At 34.4% G+C, this 23,848-nt stretch overlaps 1 protein-coding gene and 1 long non-coding RNA gene across 3 annotated transcripts in view; one reads left to right on the top strand and one right to left on the bottom strand.

The window, feature by feature from the left end:
• LOC125682085 (transient receptor potential-gamma protein-like) overlaps positions 1 to 19,416 on the top strand; it is a 201,279-nt gene extending 181,863 nt beyond the window's left edge. Inside the window, exons 10-13 of one of the 2 annotated variants that reach the window (XR_008800026.1) lie at positions 3,221 to 3,415; positions 4,477 to 4,532; positions 15,939 to 15,980; positions 16,165 to 16,248. Coding sequence is in view for 1 of the 2 variants with exons in the window: in XM_048922484.2 (XP_048778441.1) it covers positions 3,221 to 3,415; positions 15,939 to 15,980; positions 16,165 to 16,446 (519 nt within the window). In the remaining variant the exon portion in view is untranslated. Of the gene's footprint in view, positions 1 to 3,220; positions 3,416 to 4,476; positions 4,533 to 15,938; positions 15,981 to 16,164 lie in introns of both variants that reach the window. The other variant, XM_048922484.2, reaches the window with a different exon arrangement.
• LOC130051788 (uncharacterized) overlaps positions 1 to 23,848 on the bottom strand; it is a 165,558-nt gene that overhangs the window by 61,045 nt on the left and 80,665 nt on the right. The window lies entirely within an intron of this gene.

The following is a 23,848-nucleotide window of genomic DNA, read 5'->3' as shown; positions in this document are numbered from 1 at the left end:
GACTCAGGTGAGCGATGTGGCCCATGGGCCTCTTGTTGATAGTTCAGGTCTTCTGAGAGAAGCTAGCGAAAGCCAACTTGCAGATGCTATTTGGTCAACAGGTGATTGCAGTAGCGATGGCGCATCTCTAAATAAATGTTCTACATTCGTACTTGATGGAGGATCACTGCTACACAGGTTTAACTGGCCACAGAAATCAACTTTCGAACAAATACTGACGATCTACGTGCAATATGTCACCCACAAATTTACAAATGCCTGTGTTGTATTTGGTGGTTACAACAACGCACAATCAACCAAGGATCTCACCCATCAGAGAAGATCAAAGGGTTTACAGTCTAGGAAGACTATATTCAATGAATCTACTGTATGCACTGCGAAAAGAGAGCATTTTCTGTCAAACAAAGAAAACAAGAAAAAATTTATTCAAATGCTGTCTACAAGACTCCGAGAAGCCAGTTGTGAAGTAATACAATCTGAAGCAGATGCAGACCGTACTTTGGTTTTCACAGCTCTTCAGAAAGTGAGAACTCAGTCCGTTGCTTTAGTTGGCGAGGATACTGATTTGCTCATACTATTACTTTATCATGTAGAGCCTGATATCGAAAAGGAGTTATTCTTTTATTCCGACAAACAAATGAAAAACCATCGGATTTGGAACATATATAACACAAGACAGATTCTTGGAAAAGACCTATGTCAGTGTTTCTTAGTGATGCACGCTTTGACGGGATTTGATACAACATCTAGGCTGTATGGAATCAGTAAACAGGTCACACTCAAGAAGATGAAGGCAAATTTATACTTTTATGTAACAGCCAGTAAGCCTTTCCTAGATAAATTTGCCTCTGTCACTAAATTGGAGCAAGTTGGAGAGGAGATGTTGGCGTCATTGTATGGGGCATTACGAGGAGAAGGTTTGGATATCTTGCGATTCAGAAAATTTGTTACCAAAATGTCAAAGGTAGAGAAACATATTGATGTACAAAGTCTCCCACCTACTTATGAATCTGCAAAGCAACATATATATAGAGCATATCATCAAGTACAACAATAGATAGCAAACGACTTGGACGCGACAAAATGGGGATGGAAATTGAATGACACTGGTTATCTTCTACCGATTAAGACTAAATTGGCACCAGCACCGTCTGATCTTCTGAAAATAATTTGTTGCAATTGCCAAAGCATTTGTGACTCAAAGTGGTGCAGTTGCAGACGACACGAAATTAAATGTTCAATTTGTTGTGGAGAATGCCGTATGTGGTACAAGTTGTACGAATGCTGAACCTTGCCATGATGACGATGACTAATTTATCATTCAATTGAATATTTTTTGTATACATGAATGATGAACTGAACACGTGAGATGGTGGTGATCATCATTCATTAGCATTATACATGCTGCACAAATGTTTAAACAAGCCATAAATTATTACTGAAATAACTCAATATATTGATATTTGTATAAAATTGTGAATTAAACAAGAAATCTATTAGTGAAAATATACATGTACTTTGTATGGATTATGATAATAACGATGACGTGTCAGATGATGCTTAAACATAATGATTTGTGTGTTGAATTACAACGCTTTCAAATGAATATTTTTCTTTTATCTTTATTGATGTCAACTTCACTTTCAAAACAAAGTTAGTATTACACCAACCCCCTATATTCATGCAAGATTTACTTGAAAAGTACTTGGAGAATTTTGGAATATAGATTATTAGTTATTGATCATATTCAAACAGGTAGATCATATATATATAATGACGGTGATATATATATATATATATGATCTACCTGTTTAAATATCAATAACTGTATGTCACTCTAGTACTTTATACGATATTTCATCTGCCTTTCATGTTTCGCGTCTTCCAAAATGTATGTAAATCGACAAACCTGAGAACGTATATATCCATGAATGGCGATAAAATACCATTTAAGGTACCCATTTTCAAACTAGAATTATCCGAAAAGTGCTCAGTGGATTTTGGAATATATATTGTCTAGGGTCTACCTGTTGATGCTCTGTAATCAGAATTTCTGTTGCAATTAGTTCAAGGTTGACCCCCAATATCCACTATTTTGACTGGACTATATGTAATCTAATTACAGCAGCATAGTGGACCAAGCAAATAAACAAACAGCAAAAATTGCATGTTATAAACTGACTAACAATGTTTTATACCTGTTAAACTTTGTAAATTCTTTTTCACAAATGTCTGTTAAAAATCCTTCGAGTAATTTGTATCATGCACACGCTTTTCACTGTTGATTATGCTACAATATTTAAAGCGAAGTGATGACCAAGATCAAGTTTTTAAAAAATCCTCGTCTTCAGAAAAATACAGCATTTTATTTTTTTTCTTCATTTATCAAACTGATGTTGTTCCAAACAATTAATCTGAATAAATATTCAGCAATAGATGAGTGTCAGGAACCTTTTTATCACATTGAATAAAAATGGTCATAAGAAAGTATGTCTTAAAGATGTGTATTCAACATCATCGGACATCTCACTTTTTCCTACATATAATTACATTTGGTTCATTTCCGGTCATCACAAGGTAAAAAAAAAAATAAATGATTGAGAAAAAATGAAGATGTTCATAAGACGTGAATTCAACGTTGGACTTTAGACAGGAAAAAATGCAAAATACATAAAAATAGTTCCAAGCATGCATGTATGTCTAAATAATGTCTGATTTTTATAACCAGACTGGTCGACGTTAAGACATCTTTTTGACATCAATTTATTACTGTAACAGAGAGGTACCCTCTCAAACCGTATGTCATTCAAACTTCCCGTCAACATCACCAACGTCGTGACCAAACATCTACCATTTGTCAACGTCGTTTAGACTCATGTGAGTGATGTGGCCCATGGGCCTCTTGTTATATTAGAAAGGAAAAAGATGATTTTTGAAGTGAGAAAAAAATTACCAAAATGAGCTATGCATGGAGCTATACTATCTCTTTAAGACATATATCAATCAGTCCATTTTGCTCTAAAATGTTTTTGTTTATGCTGTGATATGCTTTGGTTATATAGCCCTAACATCAAAGTTGCAGAAGATATCAAACCTGTCAAGGTCAAAGGAACACATATATGTCAGGGTCAAAGCTCAGAATAACCACCATAAAACTAGGCTACTGTTGAGGGTACAGTTTTTCATAAATGCCTGTTTAACACCATACTCTCTTCTTCAGAGTCAGGCTGATGAGGAGTGGAAGTTTGCTCGGTCGAAACTGTGGATGAGTTATTTTGAAGACAGTGGAACACTTCCTGCTCCATTCAACATCTTACCAAGCCCAAAGTCCTTCATCTATCTACTTCTGTGGTTTAAACATAACGTATGTTCATGTTCTCTCAATCAGAAGAGAAACAGGTGGCAAAGTATACGAGTAAGTACGCTTGTATAGGCATAAAATCTCAAAGTTTGCGTGAAAGTTTTTTTCTATTCAATCTTCCACATGTAAGTGTCTGTTTATTGTAAAATCTTACATAATCTTAGAATAATGGTTACCGGTATAAAGAATAAATACCCCCTTACTAAGAAGTGGAATGTATTGTTTTGCTCATTTTAGTCAATAGGCATGTTGGTAGACACTATGATAGTGCGAAATTTCCAACTGATATCTTCAGAACCCTGTGTTTGACAGACATGAAACATTCTTCTTCATAACTACCCTTCCAATTAATTCAACTTTGGTATAAACTAGCATATTGGTAGACAAGGGGGACATAAATTATAAATATCAGGATTCCTGTATTACTGGAGCATTAGGGGTGGGCTAATAAAAATAGAAATACAGTAAAATATCTGTATCTCGAATATGGTTTATCTCGAATACCCCGCTTGAGTCGAAGTCGACCACCGGTCCCTGCCGTTTTCCCTATATAAATGATTAAAAAAAACTTCTGATATTTCAAACACGGTAATCTCGAATACTCCGCTTATGTCGAAGTATTTTCAAGGTCCCATACCGTAAATTCACCTGGTTTATCTCAAAGTGCAGTCAATTTTATGCTCTGCTTACCATACCTGGCGTCGTTAAATCACACATTCACACTCGCGGCTACATCAATTATAATTAATGACCGCTAATCCACGCTCGCCTTTTCCGGGTAGACCCAGGTCGCAATAAATGGTTCAACAGCTTGGGTGATTAGTGAAGCCTTCCAAAATTACGGCTAAAGTTCACCGCCAATTATGAACTAACACACCCGATTCCAGGGATGGTGTTTTGAATGACACACGCTCTATCATTAACATGTGGGTTAGATAAACGCACAAAACCGTCGAAGTACGCTTGAAGGTAATGCTCTTAATAAAGATAATGCATTTAATAGTACACGCTTCATCATTAAAACTAGTACAGAGAAAACACGAAAATTTATTTAATACACATTTAAAAGTTTGATTTTTTTTAAAAATCCGTCTTTTTTGTTTCTTATGTGATAGGTTCTTACAACGTAATAACTACATCCCAGTCGAGCCTGGACATCAGTAAACTTAAAGTAAGCATGCAGGCACGATCATCTTAATTTTGAAACACATTGTGAATTCAATTGGATGTTTATATATATTAAAAAAAACGAAATGTTTGTCTTTGAAATTCCACAATATTAATTTATCAACTTGTATTAAACTATAAGAAACGGCAACGGGATTTTTGTTTATAATGCAAATCCCATACTATGCATCAAATATCCTCCTTCAAAAAAAATATCCCAGATCGATTTTGGATATCTCGAACCCCCGGATATCTCGAAGTTTTTTCGAGGTCCCTCGGACTTCGAGATAGAGATATTTTACTGTAGATTATTTATATACCTATGAATTGGTGTAATAAAAGTACCAATGAACATGCACATACACCTGCATCATGAAAGCTGAAGATAATGAATAGTGATCAATCTCGTAACTCCTATAAGCAATACAAAATAGAGAGTTGTTCATACACGGAACCCTGGATATACCAGAAGTGAGATCAGGTGCCTAGGAGGAGTAAGCATCCCCTGTCGACCGGTCACGCCCGCCGTGAGCCCTATATCTTGATAAGGTAAACAGAGTTATCCGTAGTCAAAATCAGTGTGCCAACAACGGCCTAACAATCGGTATCAAACACGTCAGACAGCATTTGATCCAATGATAGGTTTTATTGGCAACCTAGATTGTTATAACGACCATAGAATTTCCGAGATGCTGACTTTAAACGAGTCTGTTGGAACCCCTGCACTATCAACTTGTTTGTCAGTAGCCTGCCTTGATTTAAAAACTGATCATACGCAGAACAAGCTCTTGCGTTTCGAATCAGTTGAGAGATTAAACACCACATGCAGGTGATAATGGAATATTGCTACATAAATATGGGAAGAAGAGAAAGCTGAGTTGTTAGTTTGCCATTAATATCTACTTTCAATAAAATATCTAAGTATGAAGCAGAAATGGACAACTCTGATGTCTTTTATTTCGAGCTCACAGGGATATATCAAATTGACATCTGAATGAAAATTATTATTGTTAATAGTTAATATGTCGTCTATCTATCTAAATGTCGAATTCAAGGCCACAGCAAGAGATTTTGCCTCATAGGAATATAAAAACAGGTCAGCTAACAAGGAGCACAATTCGTGCCCATAGGAATTCCAACAGACTGGGTTTTTTTGGATTTTGGATGACTGGTCACTAGATAGGAATATTTGCGTTTTACATTTTTCTTGTCTATGATGTCAAAAATTCTAGTCTTTGATTTATCATGAGGAATGGTCGTGTAAAGTGTTGAAAAGTCATACGTTTTGATGTTGTTGATTTCAGAAAAGTTTTGCGATTTCAAGTTTACCATTTTTTGGAATCCACATTTGATTTACACCACTTCTGGCATTTGTAGTCGCACAGTACATTTGACGAAAATCGGCAGTGGCGTATCCGAGAAATTGCGTTCACAAAATTTGTAAGAAAAAAGTAAAAATAATAGAGAAAAAGCAACCTTACAATAACAATAAGGTCTTCCGTTGGAAACGGAAGACCTTAATAATAGAGAAAGAACTTCCGTTGGATTAATAATTTGAAAGAAATTACCCCTTCGGGACCCTCATTTATGGAACTGACCCTTAAAACTTGATTTCATTGAATAGATCTCCTAATAATTTACAACTTATAAAATGATTCATACATACTGTAATTATAATAATAACTAGACACTCATTACTAGTAATGAGTAGGTCTTCCGTTTGAACACTTCCGGTACACAGCTTTCTGTTCTTACAAGAATCATTCAAATATATCAGAAAATGTGCCTTTTCAAGACATGAGAGTTGTGTTAATGAAGTTTTCACCCAGTTCTCGTAACTTCCGGTGACGGCCGGAAGTAATATTCAGATGTGTTTTCCCATAAACCACAGCGACTCTCTATTGTCTATATTCCCTGAAAGTTTCTCGTCTCTATTTGAAAGAGATCTCAAGAAAAAGAAGCAGACTAAAGAAAGAAAAAGTAGTGGCTTACTACCGACCGGAAGTGAATTTTGAAAAATAAAATTGTCTTAACTCTAGATGTTGATACTGTTCTTAAGATATTTGAAAATCATATCAAACACTTGAAATATAAACAAGATTTATGGGGGGCACAAAGACGAAAGGTATAAGAGTATTTTATCGAGAAACCGGAAGTAGCCGTTTTGACTACCGACGGGGTCAACATTCTTTGAATACTTTGAAAGAGACTTAATAAACTAGTGTAGGTTTTCATTTAAAAGAAAAAGTTTGAAATTAGTGATTCTTTCAATCACTTCCGGTTACGACCGAAAGTGATAACGAAAAACAAATTAATGTGCATGCACTATACAATCGAGAGATCTATAATACCTGAAAGTTTCATTTGTTCCTCTTTAGTCGTTTTTGAGATTACCCCCGGACAAGATGATTATTTGAAAAATGGAAATCGGACATATCTTACGAACGGAAGTAGATTATGTAAAAATGAAAGATCGTGTCTAAGGGTACTACAATTCTCTATCATCTTCATAATTGGCAAGAAAATCCATTCATCCATCTCTGAGAAATCGTGTTGAAAAAATTTGAATATAGTAAATTTTTTAACCACTTGCTGTTGAAACCGGAAGTGACGTCCACTCATATACAAAATATGTTTAAGATGGACTATTGCTAATCTATAACCCCTGCAAGTTTCAAGTGTATATCTATACTCGTTCCGCAGATATCAGGGAAACAAAGTCTGAATTTGTCCACACCATATCTAACGACCGGAAGTGAATTTTACAAAAATATTTGACGTCACTCTAGACATATATAGTGACTATAATATCTGTAAAACTCAACTCATTAACTTGTTTCATGACCGAGATTTATGGCACTGAAAAATGAGAGAATGAATAGTCTTTCTTTGATATAACCGGAAGTTGGAGATTCAACTTCCAGTGGCCCGGTCAACATTTTTTGAGAATTAGAACAAGACCTAGTAAACTGATATAGGTTTCAATTTGAAAGAAAAAAGTTTGAAATTTATGATTCATTTAATCACTTCCGGTGACGACCGGAAGTGACGGCGACAAAAAATATTACGTGCATGCACCATAGAGAAAATAGATCTATCATCCCTGAAAGTTTCATTCGATTATCTTTAGTGGTTTTCAAGTTTACCCCTGGACAAAGTTGCTTTCAAAAACCGGAAAATCGGACGTATCTCATGAACGGAAGTGAATTTTGAAAAAATGAAAAAAGTGCCTCGAGGTACCATCGTTGTCTATAATCTGTGAAAGTTTCAGGAAAATCCATCCAACCGTCTCGGAGACGAAAGGGGGAAAAAAATAATAATAATAACTAGAAACTTGTTGCCATGGCAACAAGAAGGTCTTCCGTTCTTTCCATATCCAGTAGATAACCTTAAATTCTTCATTTGTTACAAAGTGGAAAAAAAATATTCGAGTAATCTGGGGATTGAACCCGGGTCGCCCGCATGAAAATCCACTACGCTAACCATTAGGCTAGCGAGGACCGTTGCTTCAAGAAGAAAATGACAGTATTTTAAAATACTATCGATATTAATTTGAATGCATGTAGAAGTACATATGTATGTGCCACTTATAAAGTATATAGATAAAGAAATAGGAAAAAAAATTGTATTGATATCACAATATATATAACCGTTATACAATCTCAGTTATTCCTTTGTCCCGAGGAAATAAAATATGAGAAAATTAATGGTTTGTAGTATTAAGCAGATTGAATGTGAACGGTAGATCAATGTTTTCGGAATACTAAGTTCTTCTCTGTTATCAGAAAAGTTTTTTCTTCACTCATAACAAATGTACATGTATTACATGTACATACTTCTGCATACATGAAGAATTATAAAATGTTGATAATGAAAAAATATCGCAATAACGCACGGAACAAATACAAGACATCATTTCAAGAATGAAATCTCATTTTTAAGCTGGAAAAAGTGGGGGGAAAATATTCGAGTAATCTGGGGATTGAACCCGGGTCGCCCGCATGAACATCCACTACGCTAACCATTAGGCTAGCGAGGACCTCGCTTCAAAATGAAAATTACGAATATCTAGAGTTTGGTTTGATCAATTTAAAAACAAATATCATATTCAGCATTCTATAAAGAGTCTCTATTTATCTTACCTTTATCAAAGAAAAACATTAAAAATCAAAAAAGTTCAAAAAATCCATTTTTTTGTTCGGAGACATAATAAGAATAATAAGAAACGGAGCAAAAACAATATGTCTCCGACACTTTGTGTTCGGAGACATAAGAATAAGAATAATAAGAAACGGAGCAAAAACAATATGTCTCCGACACTTTGTGTTCGGAGACATAAGAATAAAAAACGAAGCAAAAACAATATGTCTCCGACACTTTGTGTTCGGAGACATAATAATAAACAGTAGAATCACTAGAAGGTCTTCCTTTGGTAACGGAAGACCTTAATAATAAACAGTAGAATCACTAGAAGGTCTTCCGTTGGTAACGGAAGACCTTAATGAGTAAACTCAGGTGACCTATTGCAATTGATTGTAGTCCGCCGTCGTACATTAAAAATTGAATATTTTAACTTCTTCTTAATAACCATCATTCCAATTCTTTTCAAATTTGGTATGAAACATATTTCGAACAAGGGGGGCATAAATTGTAAATTTCAGGATTCCTGCACCCCTGAGGCCTTAGGGGCAGGGGAAAAACTGCTCAAAATTGACCAATTTTCAAAAATCTTCTCAACAACCACACGCGTGTAAGAAACACTAAATACATAATGATGTAGAGCAGGAAGGCCTCTACCAAAATTGTAAATTTCATGATCCCCGGGGTAGGGGTTTTGACCCCAGGGCAGGACCGAACTTGGTGTATAATTTTTTTAAAAAAGAAATGCAATTTCAAATTCAGTGTATAACTACATACATGTATCTATGTTACACTTTGGTAAAACATAAGCCAAGAATGTATAAGGTCATATCTCTTTGATGTTGTAAAGTATCCAGTATTTATATAATGTTGTTCAGTAATTTTGCTGTATATGCTGAATATAAGCACTATTACAATTGTATGTAGTAATTCCATTTTTAATTTCAGAATGTTTATACCCCTATGAAATAATTTTAACCCCATTTTCCCCATATAGACATGCCCATGCATGGAATTATCTACCATCTTTTTCAAAGAAATGTTTCTTGTTTTTCATTTTTATTTGATACTCAAATTCTTTCCACAACTACACAAGGTATACTAATTTACGAGAAATATGCATACCTTTCTGAGTTTATCTGGTCATATTTTTTTTTTTACAGGCGTTCATTATAATATCAAAAGCATCTAACAATTTCTCACACTGTTCTATTCCCTGTTAGGATTTTTGACGGCAGAGATGCACGTACATGTATTCAAATACATTTATTATGACATGTACTGCTGTGGTATAAAGTCACTAGTTAGAATAATGTAACTGTGTCTCGGTACAGGCCCTCACCACACTCAAACCAGGTCCGTAGAACATTATCAGTTTAACGATAGAACATCCAATCTAGTAAAGTCGCTAACAACTGTACCTTCATCTCATCTTTAAACACCCAAATAGCAATGCATTTTGTGTTATGTTAGCACTAAGAATACCGCCAATTGTATGAGAAATATTTATTTCTATCAAATCCTTTTTTTTATCGTGATGAAATGCCATCTGGCATCTGTTTCGTCGACAAGAACGATATAGGTATCGTTACTGTCATCGTGCGTGGCCATATCTGTTTACATGGTTTTTAAAAATACGGAATAAAGATATTTCGCAAAACGAATAGTGATTACCAAATACAAATCAATGGGTTTGCGTTTCAAGATTTTCTATTCGTAAAATTGAAAATGCATTTTATTTTCATTTTCGATTTGACATGTTGGGTAGAATTGGCGGAATAAAAAAAAATAGAAATTTGCATTTTATTTTTTTCCAATTCCCCAGAAATTAGGGTCGGCGGATCCGTAAACCAAGAAATAAAAAAACTGTGGCCTTAATATAAAAACTTAGATAATCTGATCTTAACATAAAAATATACATAAAACTAAATGTAAACAGATTAATTCATATGTGCATAAGATGGACCCCTTGTGAGAGAAGCCTGACTACATACCTCACTAAAATTTTCTTGAATGAGGCCTAGTTGAAATACAATTCAAGTAACTGACCAAATGCTATATCAAAAGCGTAGGGCTTAAATAAATTAGGATATTTCTGAGTGCTAGGATGCTCTTGATTTACAAATATCTTCAGAATAATCTTGACAACCAAACTAAGCATGACTTGTGTCTCCATTTTGGTTTATACTCCGTGTGAAATAGACGCTTATAATTCCATGAGAAGGCTTAGCAGTGTCAAACGTTCTGCTGATTTGAATTTAATAAAGATAATCTTAAAACCAAACACGAGAGGGTATGAAAATTTAGGATTTTTCTGACTTGGGGAGGAATCGGGAAAAAATTAGTCGGCTGATCTGTAATACGAAAAATTTAATTTCTCTTGCCCTATTCAATTGTAGATGATTATCTAAAACAATCAAGAGCATTGCTCATGGCAAGCTATTACAACAAAAACCCAAATATTTATAAATTTGAACAACGTTTTAATACACAAAACAGAAGTGAATTGAACAATTTAAGTGAATTCATGAAAATCATTTCTGAGAGGTATGTTTTTTCTCTTTCTTTTTTTTCAAAATGTACCTTTACTCACGACTTGCATGTACATCTATATTGTGTTCATTTTGTTTACTTCACTATACTGTAATTCAGTTTAAGAGAATATAGATATTGTTGTTGTCATTTAAAGGGTCACAAGAAAAACATCGAAGTTGTCATATTGTTTAGTATAACATTCTGGCCAGTTATGTTCATATTGCTTTTTAAAAATGTTTTTCATTTAATTAAGAGATAGAGAACATCAAAGCTTCATACATTATTAGCCTATAAATCACTTATTATGAGATTATTTTGCTGACATCGGTTGCAGGACGTTAAAACAAACAACTTTGTTTCAATACTTCCTAACGAATTTCTTTTCAATTTTTTAGATATTTAGAAAATACTTTTGACCCTTCTCGGCCCCATACTGAAAGGGTTGGTCCCTAAAACTTAATTTTGTTCTATATGTTTTTACAAAGTATTTGTTTATATGATGCTATTGCAAAGGAGAGAAATGTCAAGGTCAATAGGGACTGACAAGGGTATTCCTTTAAAGGTGTTGCAAGAATGATTTTGGAACTTGCACATTATCTATAATAACATAGCAATTTTGTTGTTTAATGCTTTACAAAATATTTTTAGGTCACCTGAGGTGACCTATTGCAATTGGTTATCGTCCGTCGTGCATTAGCAATTGAACATTTTTAACTTCTTCTTAATAACTACCAGTCCAATTCTTTTCAAATTTGGTATGAAGTATCATTGGGACAAAGGGGACATAAATTTTAAATTTCAGGACTCCAACACCCCTGGGGCCCTAGGGGCGGGGCAAAATTGACAAATTTTCAAAAATCTTCTTCTCAAGAATCACACACATGTAAGAAAAACTAAATGCATAGTGATGTAGAGCAGGAAGGCCTCTACCAAAATTGAAAATTTCATGATCCCCGGGGTAGGGGTTCTGACCCCAGGATGGGGCCAAACTTGTTATATAGTGTTTATGTGTAAAACACTTGAATAACATCTTTAGTGCTATTGATACTGAATTGAAAGTAAATAGATATTTAAAAACAACAGGTAGTCCTTTACCAAAATTGTAAATTTGATGATCTCAGGGGTAGGGGTTTTGGTAATAGGGTGGGGCCAAAATGGTCAGTTATTAAATGTGTGAACAATAGACATTTTTAACTTTTTCTTGATAACTATCGTTCCAATTCTTTTCAAATTTGGTATGAAACATATTTGGAACAAAGGGAACATAAATTGTAAATTTCAGGATTCCTGCACCCCTGGGGCCTTAGGGGCAGGGCAAAAACTGCTAAAAAATGACAAATTTTCAAAAATCTTCTTCTCAAGAACCACACACATGTATGAAAAACTAAATGCATAGTGATTGTAGAGCAGGAAGGCCTCTACCACAGTTGTAAATTTCATGATCCCCGGGGTAGGGGTTCTGACCCCAGGGCAGGGCCAAACTTGGTATATAGTGTTTATTTGTAAAATGTGTTTCTTTAGTGCTTTTGATACTAAATTGAAACTAAATGGATAGAGCAGGTAATCTTTTACCAAACTTGTAAATTTGATTTTCCCCTGGCGAGTAAGGGTTTTGACCCCAGGGTGGGGCCAAACTTAGTATATAGTATTTATGTGCAAGTTTGCTGATACTGTATAAAATCTAAATGCATACTTGGGAATAGCAGAAAAGGATGTACAAAAAATGGTGAATTTCACAACCCAGGATGAGTCCAAATTAGTCATATATTTTGATGTTTTAATGTTAATATACCTATTATTTAAAGCCTTTCATCAGTGTATGCACTTTTGAGGGCAGTGAAGTTTTAAGAACACATCTTGTTTTATACTGTTGGTGAACATTAGAATTTAGCCTAGATATTCAGAACAGGAAATTTTTTCTAGATTTCATAACCCATGGAAGTAGTGATACTTTTTCACTAGTATTCAGGTGACCGATAAGGCCTGTGGGCCTCTTGTTATGTAAGAAAACTGAGCATCAAAGTTTCGTACAATATTCACCTATAAATCAATTATCATGTAATCAATGATAATTTTGCTGATATCAGCAACTGCAGATTGTTAAACAAATAACTTTGTTTCAATGATACTTTAGTTTTTGAGATATTCAAAATAATACTTTTGCCCTCTCTCGGCCCCTTTTTTAAGTGACTCAGGCACCTAAAACTTTAGGTATTGTCATTATTTACAAATTTTGTTCTTTATGTTTTGCAAATTATTTGTGTATAAAAAGATATTAACGAAAATATATACAAATGTGCAGTAAAAAAATTGTGTCACTTTTTCAAGCACTACTGTGTTCTGGTGCTTTTTGCAGGTAAGAAATTTGAATGTGATTTGGCACATTTTTGAACTCAAATGCTGAAAATTTCAAGTTGATATCTTAAATGATTTCCAAGAACACTGTGGGACAAACTGACCCTCTAAAATTTAGAGAAAAAACATCAATAGCTTACGTAATAAGCAATGTAATGACTATCAGAAAAATACATAACAAGTTCACGTGAATATCTGCCATCGCTGAAAATTTCACGAAAATCGTTCGACGCATGTCTGAGAAATTGCGTTCACAAAAATTGTAAGAAAGAAAAATAATTAAGGGAAAAAAACCTTTACATAAGTTGGAAACAGAAGACCTCAAAGAAAAAATCTTAACAAAAGTAAGGTCTTACGTTGGAAAAGGTATACCTTAATAAGGATTAGGTGAAGATAACGAATAGTGATCAATCTGATAACTCCTATAAGGCTAAGATAATCAAACCTTGTACATGTGTTCCCCATAGTGAGAGGAATATACCTGTTATTCCAAGTTCAAACTTCAGTTGGTTATAATGAAGGGAAAACGGTTCTATTAAGGCTAAGATCATCAACCTTGGTTTACATTGAATAATAAATTTCATTTTTGAATCAACTGTGATGCTGCACAATGGCATACTTCACGAGGCATGTCAGCGCTTCATGAAAAGTATGTGATGCTGCACAATGGCATACTTCACGAGGCATGTCAGCGCTTCATGAAAAGTATGTGATGCTGCACAATGGCATACTTCATGAGACATGTCAGCGCTTCATGAAAAGTATGTGATGCTGCACAATGGCATACTTCACGAGGCATGTCAGCGCTTCATGAAAAGTATGTGATGCTGCACAATGGCATACTTCACGAGGCATGTCAGCGCTTCATGAAAAGTATGTGATGCTGCACAATGGCATACTTCACGAGGCATGTCAGCGCTTCATGAAAAGTATGTGATGCTGCACAATGGCATACTTCACGAGGCATGTCAGCGCTTCATGAAAAGTATGCCGGTGTGAAGCGTTGTAGTTCATATCCTCACATTTTCAAACAGGAAATTTTCTTTGAAAAAGAGGGTGAATATTGGTTTGCACCTATCGGTCTGTTGACCAAGTCTTGTACGCTCAATATCTAAAGAATCCTTCGCTTAACAATTACCAAACTTAGTACAGTGGTTGCCCCTAGAGAGTAGATGACCCTGAAATTTCAGGTCACAAGGTCAAACTGGACGTAATAAGATATTATCCTCTCAATAGCTTGAGAACGCTTTGCTTGACAGACATTAAACTTGTTACATGGCCATGGTTCTGTCTAAGGAGTAAATGACCCCTACTAGTTTTGAGATCACAAGGTTAAGGGTCAAACTGGACATGATAAGATATTTTCACTCAATATCTTGAGAGGCATTTCCTTGACAGACATCAAACTTATTACACTGATGCCCCCTAAAATGTACATGGCCCCTATTGGGTTTCAGGTCACAAAGTCAAAGGTCATGACTAAAGTGATTGGGTATTTGGAAATGTCTGCTCAGTATCTTGAGGGATCAAACTTATGGTTGCCACTGACTAGTTCAAAACTCATATATATCACTAGCACTACAGACATTCTAAATGAAAAGTTTATCCTTTTCATGTAATATTACCACATGGGGAGCATATATGTTTCTAAAACATTTCTTGTTTATATTTACATTCTGTTTTCATTTCTATCGGAATTCCCAGTCGTTAAAATAGACGTACTATATTTATCAAGATGTATATGTGCATTGTTCAAAACTACATCGCATTCATGAGGAAATAACAATCTGATTAAAATTAAATCCTATGATCCGCTCACGTAAATCTCTATACTAGTGTAGCAATCTATGTGAGCGGATCATAGGATCTGATTTTAATCAGATTGTGCAGCAATCTACGTGAGCGGATCATAGGATCTGATTTTAATCAGATTGGAGGAAATAATGGATAGTATTATAATTGGTAAAGATATCAAGGGCAAAAACATTGGAAATGTAAATATTACCAAGTATATATATATCTTTGAAAGAAATAATTTTGCTCATCAATTTGTTCTTTATTAGTGAAATCTTTCTTCAATTTGATGTTTAATTGATCAACATTTTCTTAATACTCATCAATATTAGAAAAATGTACTGAAAGAACTTTGTCAGAGCCATTTTTGACCAAAGAATGCATGGTTTATTTGGATGTTAATCTTTTCATTGATTGCTACTGCATTTCTGAATATATTGGAAAGGCACATTTGGAACAATGAGCAATGTTTTTGTTAGGTAAAGATCTAAAGTTACCATATTTTGCTATCAGCATGGATTTGAAATTTGGGAAGAAGGTCATAAATGCTTTAAAAACTGTAATTGTGGAAGTTTCTTTATTGCAGAAAATTGTGAAGAAAATTAATGAGAAAGAAATTAGATATCAGGTATGTTACTTAATGATAAACTGGATTACTAGCAGCTCTGCAATCACTGCATCATAAAGTCACAGTCATATACCATTACTTTAATTGCTAAAGAGAACTTTTGCCAAATAAAAAAAAAAAATGTTCATTGCATCTTGCTATTTATTTGTGATTTTAGATAGTTTCTAAAAATTTCATTTTTCAGCATGTAATGAGAGATTTGATAAAGAGATACATTATGCAAAAGCAGAGAGGCCCACTCCGAGGAGAAGGTGTAACAGAAGATGACATGCAAGAAATCAAACAGGACATATCATCTTTCAGATATGAACTGCTTGAGATTTTACGCAACAACGGAATGCGAACTCCTAACCCCAATCAGCCGAAACCGACCAGTAAGAAAATGCGCTACTGGAAGCAACTCTGTGGGGGGCTCTCGGAGAGTTTTGATTCCACCCAGAGTCAAAATGGCTTCCCTGTGGATTAAGCAGTTTCCTTTTATAGCAATGTTTATCAAAAGAAACCTCTACTTGCTTGATTTTTCCTCCTTAACCTTTAAGGGCTACCATATGGATGCAAAAAATTGTCAGAGGTTGAAATTCATCCATGTTTTTGTAAACAGCATCATTTTGTTTCAAAATGATTCACATGGTAGCCCATTTTCCATATGAGATATGTGTGCTGATGTTATCTGGCAGTTTATATATAAAGGGACAACATGCCAGATGACATTTTCCTCCTCCATTTTGTTACCATAGTGATGTTGTTGCTATATGAATCACTGCAGTGCTTGAATATTATTGTTGTCTTCCATATTTTGATAGTTGTGTAATCTACACGGAACACCTCTTTGTGGATTTTTTTTTAATTTAAAGACATAAGCAACCAAATCACTTAGACGATGGCCAATATGGGATGTTTGAGGGGTGGAAGGCAGGTACAAGCTGGTACAAGCTTGAACATAGAGGATATAGCTTTAAAATGTACATGTATAAATGCAGCCATTTCAAAGGAAAATCCCATTTTGCATTTTAAAATATTTGAATCAAACTGAATTTTCTTTTGAAAGGTATCAGATGGTTTTAATACAGACCTTGAAGAATACTACCATACCAAATGAACCACTCTGTTACCATTCTATTCTAGAATGGTTACATTATCATCTCAAAGATTTCATTCAGTATTCTCTTTTCATCTAAAAGTGTTTGATCTCAATGACTACATACCGTTTATTTCCACATGTTCATTGGGAACTCTTCTGAAGGCTTTGTATCATTATCTGTCTAACACTCTGACACTTGATTGCAGGCACTTGCATGGTCGCGATGGAAAGAATGCATCATCTAATTAATAATGTCACTCAGTCAGGATGGAAAGAATGCATCATTTTAGTTATATGGCACCCGGTCTGGATGGAAAGAGACTATCTCTCTCAATTTGATATGGTACATGTATAACATTGTACAAGGCTGGACTGTTAATTGCATCTACAGATGACCCATTAGTTTACAAATTACACAACTAAGCAGTAGGCATTTATTTTGCAACATGAACAGAAATTAGTGTTTGCACATTTTCTGTATTAGATTAAATTACAGGAATAAAGTGTTCAATGAATCATTGCAGAGTAGATGGAAGGTGAAGATAACGAACAGTAATCAATGAAAGGTGAAGATAATGAACAGTGATCAATCTCATAACTCCTATAAGCAATACAAAATAGAGAGTTGGGTATACAGAGACCCCTGGACACACCAGCCATGAGCCCTATATATTGATAAAGTAAACAGAGTTTTCCGTAGTAAAAATCAGTGTGCCACGAACTGCTTAACAATCGGTATGAAACACGTCAGACAGCATTTGACCCAATGATAGGTTGTATTGGCAAACTAAATCTTAGAATTTGCAAAATGCTGACTTTAAACGAGAATGTTGAAACCCCTGCACCATCAACTTGTTTGTCAGTAGTCTGCCTCAATTTAAAAACTGACCATACGCAGAACAGGCTCTTGCGTATTGAATCAGTTGAGAGATATAAACACCATATGCAGGTGATAATGGAATATTGCTACATAAATATGGGAAGTTGATGATGGAGAAGCTGAAATCATCCTGTTTGTCATAAAGTTGAGTTGTTAGTTTGCCGTTAATATCTACTTTCAATAAAATATCCAAGTATGAAGCAGAATTGGACGACTCTGTGGTGTCTTTTATTTCAAATTCATGGGGATATATCAAATCAACATATGAATGAAAGTTATTCTTGTTAATAGATAAAGCGTCGTCGATATATCTTAATGTCGAATTGAAGGCCATAGAGATTTTTTTCTTCTCACGTAGAAGTTTCTGAATAAATTCTGTTTCATATGAATATAAAAACAGGTCAGCTAACAAAGAAGCACAATTCGTGCCCATAGGAATTCCAACAGACTGTTGGAAGACCTTATCACCAAAGACCACAAAGATATTGTCAATGAGGAACTCCAGCATATTTTTATTTCAACTTCAGAGTACTTGTGTGCATGTGTATGAAACAAGTCAGACAGATGTGCACAATTGATTATGTGTAACCATGGATGCATGTATATAAAGTTCTGAAACTTTTTAAAGCTTTATTCAGCTAGGTAAATTTTGTAGTTGATAGGGGTTGGTTTTAGGAAAATGATATAGAAAATAATATTTGACATTAAAATTCATCATATATTTCACCTGTACATTGGCCCTTGGACTATTGGTTTAAATCTTTGACACCCTAGATTGTATATATTTTTTACATTCATTACCAATTCCTTTTGCAACCAAGAAGTAAATTGATTAGTAAATGAATTATTTTTGGAAAAACTACATAATTTCTTCAAAGTATTCTGTTCCCATTTAGAATTGTTCTGTTTTTATGGTTAAGAATAATGTTCCATGCAGATTGTTTAGTATTCTGTTCTCATCTAGAAGCATTCAGTTCCCAACAGGAATTGTTCTGTTTTTGGTTAAGATTAATGTTCCATTCAGTTTTTGTTTCCAATCAAAGTGTTGCCAACCATTACATTCTAGCACACTTCAGGGTCTGTATTATATGCACTGGTTATAATAATGGCTTCCCTTTTAATAACGAAATTTAGTACTGTAATAGATTGCTGAAAATCTTGTATACTTCTTTCATATGATCATATCCTGTAATTTCACCTGAACCACCTGCTGAATTTGCTAATTTTATGATTTTAATTTTTGAATTTACTGAATATGAAAATAGATTTTCCATCATATCAAAACAGACTAACCATGTTTTTATAACTGAGTAATAATAATATGAGTCATAAACTCCATGAAGGGAGATGTTGACTCAAGGTCTCTCTAATTACTGTGATTGTGCTGTTAAGCTGAATGAAATATCCACAAGATGATAGTTGATTCCCAGAATGATTAAAACTGGAGCATTAAAAACATTTTACTCTTCCATAAATTTTGTTGTTTGATTGTTAAGTATTTTAGAATGGAATTGATAGTTATTTTGGCTTTTCTTAACCAGTAATGTCATAATGTTGTGCCAATTATGTGCATATACTTACATTGAAAAGGAAGTGGTTCGAAATTTTATCATTTTCATCTGTTTAAATTGTGTCCTAAGTGTAGGTGGCGTGTTTTTTTTTAGACCTTAGTTCATTCAATAATAGTTTCATCTGCAACTGAATGCAAAGCATCTTGATATACGTATATGGATCCCAAACAGCGTTGAAGCTTCCTCTGTGTAAGCTATATATATCATATGACACAGTTGCAGATCCCTGGCTTATATTGCTGCAAATCTATGAAATATCACCCAGCAACTAAAGGTCACAGGTTGTTAGGTTTTGGTAGCATTAGTTTCCTTAAAAAAACCTGTGATACAATTTTAAACTATTTGCCTTTCTATTGGGTTAAAACTTTTTATAATTACTATTATTCAAAATGAATTGCTCATACAATATATGTAAATAGTTTTCTTTTTAGAGCCCAGCATTGGAAACCCCAGTAGGAATCACACTGTCCACACACCGTCTGTCCATCATCCCTTTCATTATGACACATTGTCTTGAATAGTTTTCAACATAAAGCTTTTTAGGTCACCTGAGTAAACTCGGGTGACCTATTGCAATTGGTCGTACGTTAACAATTGAGCATTTTTAACTTCTTTATAAATACTATTCCAATTCTTTTCAAATTTGGTATTAAGCATTTTGGGACAAGGGAGACCTAAATTGTAAATTTCAGGATTCCTGCAGCCCTGGGGCCTTAGAGGCGGAGCAAAAATTGACCAATTTTTAAAAAAAAAAAATCTTCTCTAGAACCGTACAAGTCTAAAACAAAAACAAAAAAACTATATGCAGTGTGATGTAAAGCAGGAAGGCCTATACCAAAATTGTAAATTTCATGATCCCTGGGTGGGTCCAAACTTAGTATATAGTGTTTATGTGTAAAACACTTAAATAACATCTTCTTTAGTGCTATTGATACTAAATTGAATATTTAGAAAGAACAGGTAGTCCTTAGCCAAAATTGTAAATTTGATGATCCCAGGGGTGGGGGGTTTCGATATCGGGGTTGGGCCAAAATAGTCGGTTATTATATTTGTGAACAATAGAAATTTTTAACTTCTTGATAACTACCATTCCAATTCTTTTCAAATTTTGTATGAGGCATCTTTGGGACATGGGGGACATAAATTGTAAATTTCAGGACTCTTTCACCCTGGGGCCTTAAAGGGACTGATTCACGATTTTCCCCAAAATTTTGTTTTTCACTTTTAATGATTAAAAACTACTGTCTAATGTGTTTAAAAGATTTCACATAAAAATTAAGGTTATACATTATCACAGAAGCTCATTTTAGAGAATTTATGATTTGTTTTGTAAACAAGGATTGCAGTGTGTTATTGTTTACGAAATTTTCAAAAGAAATGGAAATTGATCGAAGTTTATTATATTTTTCACATTTCAAGCATTCTTTGGGTAAAATGTGTCACCTAAAAGTTCAAATTTGTGACTGTAAAATTAAGATGTTTTATATTACAAAATTAATATTTCACTGGTTTGTTTGTATACATTAAAAGACTCGAGTCTTTATTTACATAACACAGATTTAAGGCTAAAATATTGCTTTTATTCTTGCATTCAGAAGGTCAAAATTTTGGCTGTCAATATAAAATTAGTTATATTTTTAATGTTTTCCATCAAAAATGACAAATATTTTTATCAAAAATCGTGAACCAGTCCCTTTAAGGGCGGGCCAAAAATTAATGAATACCACATATAAACTAAATGGATATTTAGAAGGAGTAGGTAGTCCTTTACCAAAATTGTAACTTTCATGATACTAGGGGGTAAGGGTTTCTTATGAGGGTGGTGTCAGAATTATTATAATGATTTGAAGGACTTCTTTAAGTTTGCTGATATAGTATAAAATCTAAATACATATTTAGGAATAGCAAAAAAGGATGTACAAAAGAATGGTGATTTTCACAACCCAGGGTTTTGACTCTAGGATGGGTCCAAATTGGTTATATCGTTTAATGTTAATACATATATTATATTATGTAAAGCCTTTCATCAGTGTATGCACTTTTGAAGGCATTGAAGTTTTAAGAACACATCTTGTTTTATACTGTTGCTGAATATTAGAAATTAGCTTAGATATTCAGAACAGGAAGTTTTTTCTAGATTTCATAGCCTTTGGGACAGGTGACAGATAAGGCCTGTGGGCCTCTTGTTATTCTATATAAAGGTATTATTGTACATTAAATAAGACACCTAGAGATATTTGGGACATGAAGTCAAAGGTCAAGGTCACAATAGACCAATCTCTAACTTGACTTTGCTCTAGTAACTATTTCCATATATGCTAGGCTTTTAAAGTTCGTGCCTTGACAATTCAAGGTTTCGAGGTGTAATTAGAAAGCAACTTTCAATGATAGAATATGATTGGAAATGTTATTAGAAATTGGTCCTGTAAATATATACAGATATGACCTAACCCTACCCAGGTTAATAATTACTTTGAAATCAACGAAATTCAATCAGCGTACAAAGATCAGGGTTCACCAAATTATTTGTAATATCAAAATAATCTAACAATACGCATGACCACCCTCAGCCAACGACTGGCTGACCTCGGGCTAACGCTTATACTGCAACCTTATTCAGGACACACAGTACAAGTGACAGCCCTTCAACCGGTGCACACACTGTAGAGCCTTATTCAGGCAGACACTGAAAACAGCCTGGTCGTCAGTCAAGTTCAGTGCAGACGGATTATGTGGCTAGCCTTTATTTGGTCGACCTTAACAGTGGCAGGCCTCTTTCAACTAAAGTCAGCCTATTGAAAGGCTCCACTCTAATACCTCGTTCACACGGATGCGCATTAAATTTTATGCTTCGTTCACACGGATGCGGATTATATTTTTCTTCGCATTACATTTAATGCAAAGTGAAATAATGCGCATTAAATTAATTCGAATTGAATAGCGTTCACATGGCGGTAACATACTCCTCGTCGATACCCCATTACGTCACCTACGTATAGACCTCTCCTATATGACGCAGCACAATATACAGATTTGTATATTGTGAGTCCGCGATTATCACGCGGGCAAATAACACTAAAGAAGTAGTTCGTAGTTAAAGCTTGAAAATATTGACATTAAGAACATTGATATAAAAGTATGGATTTTATTTTAACAATAAAATAAAATGATCAAAAGATCATTAAAAAGTGGGGAGACTCTGTTCAAATTAAAGTGTAAAGTAATGAACTCGATGTTTACGTTCTTGTTTAGAACTGTTTGCGTTTGACGTTGTTTTTTCGTCATTCTACAGTGATGTCACACAGTATACGCGGCCTAAGAAATCGCTATCCCATAATGCCTAACTGGAAGAGTTTGGTTTGTGAACAAACTAGTCTCTCTGCTTTCTCCGTAAATATCCGACGAGTAGAGTCTGGTAAGACAACGTTTGTAACGTCAGAACGAGGCTTACCAAAATATCGGTATTTGATTTGATTGGTTGATTCAACACACCTCCAAAATAACGACTACCGAAGAAATTTGTAATAGATTGAATTTGCCGTTTAAGCTTAAGGATTACTGGATTGTTAATAAAAAAAAAAAAAACTTTTCTAAAAGGAAAGGATTTATTTGCTGTTCTACACACGGGAAATGGTAAAACCGTTTTATCAAAATTACTTTAGGAGGCAAAAGTGAAAGTACAATTTCCAGCTTACAAAGACCGCAATTATTTTCTACTGTACATGTAGTAATGATTTTCCCATTAGTATCACTAATGAAGGATCAACTAATTAATTAGCATCAAATCTCGGAATTGACTGTTCATGTCAGAGAGAATCAAACCGAAACTAAATTAGCGCTCCCTAGCGGTAACAGTTATTATCGCGTGTCTTTACCAGACTCTCTGCTTGTCGGAGATTTGCAGAGATAGCCGAGTGTCTCTATTAGCAAACGAACTCTGGCGGAAGTTTGATGGCGGTAATATTTAAAGCGAAGTAAACTAATGCGCATTAAATTCGTACGCATTTCCAAATTAACGGGTGCGCGAAATAAATAAAAGAATAAACTATATTATGAAAAATTATTTTTACAGATATTTTAATGAAAATTCATTGTTCAAAACACTATATATAGTATACTATATGTACATGTTTACAATGTACATGTAACTGATCTACACACAAGGAGTTTTATCGTGTTTGTTTTTACATGTTACCAAGAAATTACTCTGACAACCAGCATTCAATCAAGACTTCATGAGCCTAGTTAACACTTCTTTAATTTTTTAATATCTAACAAATCTACATGGAAAATGATGTTACACACAAAATTTTGTCTGATATAACACTTTTTTCCA

The sequence above is a fragment of the Ostrea edulis genome, chromosome 2 (assembly GCF_947568905.1).
Source record: "Ostrea edulis chromosome 2, xbOstEdul1.1, whole genome shotgun sequence".
Lineage (NCBI taxonomy): Eukaryota > Metazoa > Mollusca > Bivalvia > Ostreida > Ostreidae > Ostrea > Ostrea edulis.
This window is presented reverse-complemented; position numbering and strand designations above follow the sequence as displayed.